Raw genomic sequence first — 3,463 nt, forward strand, 5'->3', positions numbered from 1 at the left:
CTTCAACTTAATGTTGCTTTTGATTCTACTTAAGAAGCACAAGCTCTTCTCAAATGGAAATTCAGCTTCAAAACCAGAGCCATTCTACCCTCTCTTTATGGTCTCTTTATCCTATTAATGCTACCAATAATTCTACTCGACACAGAACCAAGATAAGTCATTGTACTAATTGGTTGGGAGTTTCTAGTGATCAAGCGGGAAGCATCCATAGATTGAACTTGTCTATGGCAGGTTTAAAAGGTATGCTCAATGAATTGTCATTTTCGTCATTTCCTCATCTTGCATATCTTGATCTTAGCTTTAATGAACTCTTTGGAGTTATCCCTTCATAGATTTGTAATCTCTCAAAACTGAAGTATCTTGACTTGTCAACTAATCAGTTTTCTAGGAAAATACCAACTAAAATCGGTCTCCTTACACATCTTAAGACCCTTCACCTGGCTAAGAATCAGTTGAATGGTTCAATTCCAACAGAAAATAGGCCAACTAAGTTCTCTTAGTGATTTGGCTCTATACAGGAGTTGCTTGGATGGTTCAGTTCTTGCTTCTTTGGGAAATTTAAGTAACTTTGCTAAGTTGTATCTTTTTAATAATTCACTTTCTGGTTCTATTCCCCCAGAGATGGGAGACCTCTCGAATCCAGTTGAACTTTACATCGATACCAATAGCTTAACCGGTATAATCCCATCAAGTCTTGGAAACCTCAGAAAGCTGAAAGTCTTGTATGTTCCACAACCATCTTTCTGGTTCTATTCCTTAGGAATTAGGAAATTTGTAGTCTCTCACTAGTATTAGTCTTCATAGCAACAATTTTTTAGGTTCCATTCCAGCGTCTCTTGGAGGCTTGAGAAGCCTCCTTCGTCTTCATTTATATAATAATCAACTTTCTGGCTCCATTCCCCCTAAAATAGGAAATCTGAAAAATCTTGTTGATTTAGAGTTAAGCCAAAATCCACTCAGTGGTTCTATGCATGATTCCTTTAAAAACCTAAACAAATTAAAGATTTTGTACCTTCGTGATAACCATCTTTCTAGCACCATTCCCTAGGAAATAGGAAATTTCATGTTCACTCAATTGGAAATAGACATCAACAACTTCACTGGTCAGTTACCCCATAATATATGTGTTGGTGGTTCACTTCAAAAATTCACTATGAATAGCAACAATTTTTTCGGTCCAATTCCCGAAGGCTTGAGACATTGCACGAGCCTAAAAAGACTTTGCCTGGAACAAAACCAATTCGTTGGTAACATATCTGAAGATTTTGGTGTCTATCCACACCTAGAATATTTAGATCTCAACCAAAATAAGTTTTATGGTCAAGTCTCATCTGGCTGGGGAGAGTGTCCAAATTTATGCACCTTAAAGATCACAGAGAACAATATATCTGGCAGCATACCAGTTGAGCTTGGAAACCTAACTCAACTAGGTAGACTTAATCTTTCTTAAAATTCTCTATTGGGGAGATTCCAAAAGAACTTGGAAACTTGAGTCTGTTAGAGGAGTTGATTTTGAATAGGAACCAACTTTTTGGTGGTATACCTCCGAAAATTAGATTCCTCATCAGAATTACCCGTCTTGACTTGTCCACAAACAAGTTGAGCAAATCAATCCCCGAAAGTCTAGGGAACTTGTTGAAAATGTACAGATTGAATTTGAGCAACAACCAATTTACCCAAGAAATTCCTCCTTAGATGGGGAAGCTAAGTCAACTTACAGAGGTGGATTTGAGTCATAACTTCCTCAGCGGAAAGATACCTCCTCAAATATGTGTTTTGGAGATACTGTAGAAGCTCAATCTCTCAAAAAATAATCTCTGTGGGTTCATTCCGAAAGAATTTGAAAATATGGTTGCACTGTCAAGAATTAATATATCCAACAATGAGTTGGAGGGTGCAATTCCAAACTCTATAGCATTTAAAAATTATACCACGGAAGAATTACAAGGGAGCAAAGATTTGTGTGGTGATGTTAGAGGGCTGCGATGTCTTTGCAGAACTTTATTACCTGTGGCAAAATAGAGGTTGCACAAGGGTTGGATAATCTTTTTTAAAGTTTTTTTTCCCTCTTCTATGAGCTCTTGTTCTTTTGCTTGTGGTGATCCATATACTCTTTAGTTCCAGAAGAACAAAGAGACACTCAGAAGATAAAGAAATTACGATGAATAATGAAGAATTTCTCTCGATATCAACTTTTAAAGGAAGAAAGATGTGTGAAAAAAATCATAGTAGCGACTAAGGATTTTCATGCCAGTCACTTAATTGGGAAGGGAGGTCATGGAAGTGTTTACAAAGTTGAGTTATCACCAGGGGATATTGTAGTAGTTAAGAAAATCCATTTGCTATATACCGGTAATATAGCTGATCAAAAAGAGTTCTTGAGTGAGATAAGGGCATTAACAGAGATAAGATATGAAAATATTGTGAAATTTTTTAGTTTTTGTTCCCATTCTCGACACTCATTCTTAGTTTATGAGTATCTCAAAAGGGGTAAGTTGCCCGCACTTTGAGCAACGAAGCAGGAGCAATAGGACTAGATTGGAGTAAGAGAGTGAATATCATAAAAGGTGTGGCACATGCTTTGTCTTACATGCATCATGATTGCTTCTCACCAGTTATCCATCACAACATATCAAGCAAGAATGTGTTGCTAGATATGGAATATGAAGCTCATGTCTCAGATTTTGGAACTGCTAAGCTTCTCAAGCCAGATTCATCTAATTGGACTCAACTTGCAGGCACATATGGATACGTTACACCAGGTATATAATTCCTTCACCATCATTTTTTACAATACCCTTATTAGATAATCAATGATAAAGACATCATATTTCTTTCACTTCACAGAGCTTGCTTACATAATGACAGTGACCAAGAAATGTGATGTGTATAGCTTTGGAGTATTGATACTTGAAGTCATCCTAGGGAAGCATCCCGGAGATGTCTCGCCCCATTTTTAGGTTCATCTACAAACATGAACATGGAACTTGATGATATGTTGGATCCAAGGCTTCTATTTCCCTCCCTGGAAGTTCAAAATAAACTGATTTCCATCATCGATGTGGCCTTCTTATGCTTAGATGTAAGCCCATAGTCTAGACCAACCATGCAGATTATGTCTCATCTTTTTTGCAACTAAATCTTATTCTTTCTGAAGTAATCACGCTAGATTATAAATTTCCAGCAAACTACTTTGTAAGTTTTTGAATCAATTGTTTGTAAGGTTGGTCTAGTTTTTGAATCAATTGTTTGAAATAATCACATTAGATTATAAATCTGGTTTCTCTATATATTTTTTTAATTGAGCAACATTGGGACTTGAGAGTGATTGGTTACATAAATTCTCCATTAGCGGTTGAAATAGTATAGTTTGCACTAGCTACAAGTTGCTGATTCTTATTTAAAATTTGTGTTCTTATCAGTGACTAAGGCAGTATTAATCTGGGGTAGCTTTTCATAATCT

At 36.4% G+C, this 3,463-nt stretch overlaps 1 protein-coding gene across 1 annotated transcript; it reads left to right on the top strand.

The window, feature by feature from the left end:
• The first annotated feature begins 456 nt into the window (after window positions 1-456).
• Window positions 457-2,960, top strand: LOC116133750 (MDIS1-interacting receptor like kinase 2-like). The gene is made up of 4 exons (XM_031419438.1): window positions 457-710; window positions 853-939; window positions 2,512-2,762; window positions 2,848-2,960. The coding sequence occupies exons 1-4, from the start codon at window positions 457-459 to the stop codon at window positions 2,958-2,960; spliced, it is 705 nt and encodes a 234-aa protein (XP_031275298.1).
• The last annotated feature ends 503 nt before the right edge of the window (window positions 2,961-3,463 follow it).

This window comes from Pistacia vera, unplaced genomic scaffold (assembly GCF_008641045.1).
Source record: "Pistacia vera cultivar Batoury unplaced genomic scaffold, PisVer_v2 Contig274, whole genome shotgun sequence".
NCBI classification, from domain to species: domain Eukaryota; kingdom Viridiplantae; phylum Streptophyta; class Magnoliopsida; order Sapindales; family Anacardiaceae; genus Pistacia; species Pistacia vera.